The following is a 2,080-nucleotide window of genomic DNA, read 5'->3' on the forward strand; positions in this document are numbered from 1 at the left end:
ATANACTATAACTAATAATAACTAATATAACTATAATATAATATAATACACATATAATATATATATATATATATATATATATATATATATATATATATGTGTGTGTGTGTGTATATATATATATATATATATACATATATATATACTAGATATATATGAATATATATATATACATGGCTTCATGTCTATCAAAGGACATCCTTAATCATATACATGCAACTACACTCATAACTCTTCTCCACACCTGCAACACGACATTGGAGAATCCAATGGTAGGTATGTTCTTCCGTATACTTTGTAACTCAAGTACAGCCATATCCAACGAGTACGCCTGTGCGTCTCGCTGCTGTATGGATTGCCACACATTGCTCTGTGTGAGGTCTGATATGTCTTCGTCGTCGAAGTCGTCGCCAAAGCACTCGGGCTCCACCGGTTGCCATTGGAGGTGCAAGGCCTGCTCGATTTTGTATAGGGATAGTTCACCCTGTGCATATAGGTGTTATGGGTGTGTGTCGGTATAAACAATTTAGTTGATGCTATGTATATGTGGATTATATCAGACATATACGTAGTTCGTATAGACCGCTTTCCTGTGAGGTCTGGTATGTCTTCGTACTGCTTGATTTTGTATAGGGATAGTTCACCCTGTGCATATAAGTGATATGGATGTGTGTCGGTATAAACAATTTAGTTGATGCTATGTATATGTGAAATATAGCAGACATATACGTCGTTCGCATAGACCGCTTTCGAGCTCGTTCCCATAGCAACGCATTCGGGCACAACCGGTTGCCATTGGAGGTGCAATGACTGCTCGATTCTGTATAGGGGTAGTTCGCTGTGCAGATGTAAGTGATATTGATGTGTATGGATAGATACATGAGTCGGTGATACGTATATGTAGAAAATACCACACATGTAAACACAACCTGATTGAACTGTTTTCTTGCCATTGAGAGGTTGCAACAATATTCATCTTCGTAATCATCGTTAACGCACTCACTCGGTCCTTACCATTTGGTACTGTAAGCACAATGGTCGATCCCACTTGATAGAGGTAACTCCTTTGTAGAACTAGGTCTCGTGTGAGAAGCAACTACACCTACACTACACCATACACGGGATTAACTATACCATACATACACGAATACGATCTAGTGAGTTAAACACACACACCTATACTACACCATACACGGGATTAACTATAGCATGCTTACACGAATACTATCTAGTGAGTTGAACACCCACACCTATACTACACCATACACACCTATACTACACCATACACACCTATACTACACCATAAACACCTATACTACATCATACACACCTATACTATACCATCCATGCCTACAGTATATACATACAGGTATATGATCTAGTGAGTTAAACCTCCACACCTATACTACACCATACACACCTATACTACACCATACACACCTCACCATCCATGCGATATACTACAGCATATACATACAGGTATATGATCTAGCGAGTTAAACCTCCACACCTATACTACACTATACACACCTATACTACACCACCATCCATGTGATATACTACAGCATATACATACAGGTATATGGTCCTGTGAGTTCCCGGAGGGGTGGATGTCGACCTCACTCGCACAGTACACATAGTCTCGCATGGCGCCATCGTTGCCATCCGCGTTCTTGGCCGTGATATCGTACACCACATTGGGTATGGAGGTGACCTGTATATCCTCTGGGCCGTTGCAGGTGTATGCATGGTGCTCCACTGTTTCGCGCGGGAAGCTCTTGAAACACAGTGGGCATTCTGTGGGGGCCATTTTGAAGGGTGAAGCTGTGGGGTATGTATTGTATTTTAGGGTTCAGAGGTTAGGGTAGCGTGAATCTGTGGGGTGTAGGTCGGAAGTGGCAACGGAGGTTTATGCTGTTGGCGGTAGTTAAGTGTTTCGGGTGTGTGTATTGAGTGTGTAGGTATGCGTGTGTTGGTATATATACCAGAATACCATATTTAGTTATATGTTTTGTTTAGATATATCAATTTGTGTTTATTGCAGGTGTAGATATGTGCATGCAGGTATGCACCAGAGTAT

General features: G+C 40.8%; 1 protein-coding gene across 1 annotated transcript; it reads right to left on the bottom strand.

The window, feature by feature from the left end:
• Positions 1–244: 244 nt before the first annotated feature.
• Positions 245–1,810, bottom strand: SARC_11037 (hypothetical protein; the record flags this gene model as incomplete). Its single annotated transcript, XM_014294889.1, has 2 exons — positions 245–484; positions 1,577–1,810. Coding segments are annotated over 2 exons (474 nt in total), but the record flags the coding sequence as incomplete, so codon positions are not given.
• Between the last annotated feature and the right edge of the window lie 270 nt (positions 1,811–2,080).

This window comes from Sphaeroforma arctica (assembly GCF_001186125.1).
Source record: "Sphaeroforma arctica JP610 unplaced genomic scaffold supercont1.1499, whole genome shotgun sequence".
In the NCBI taxonomy this organism is placed as follows: domain Eukaryota; class Ichthyosporea; order Ichthyophonida; genus Sphaeroforma; species Sphaeroforma arctica.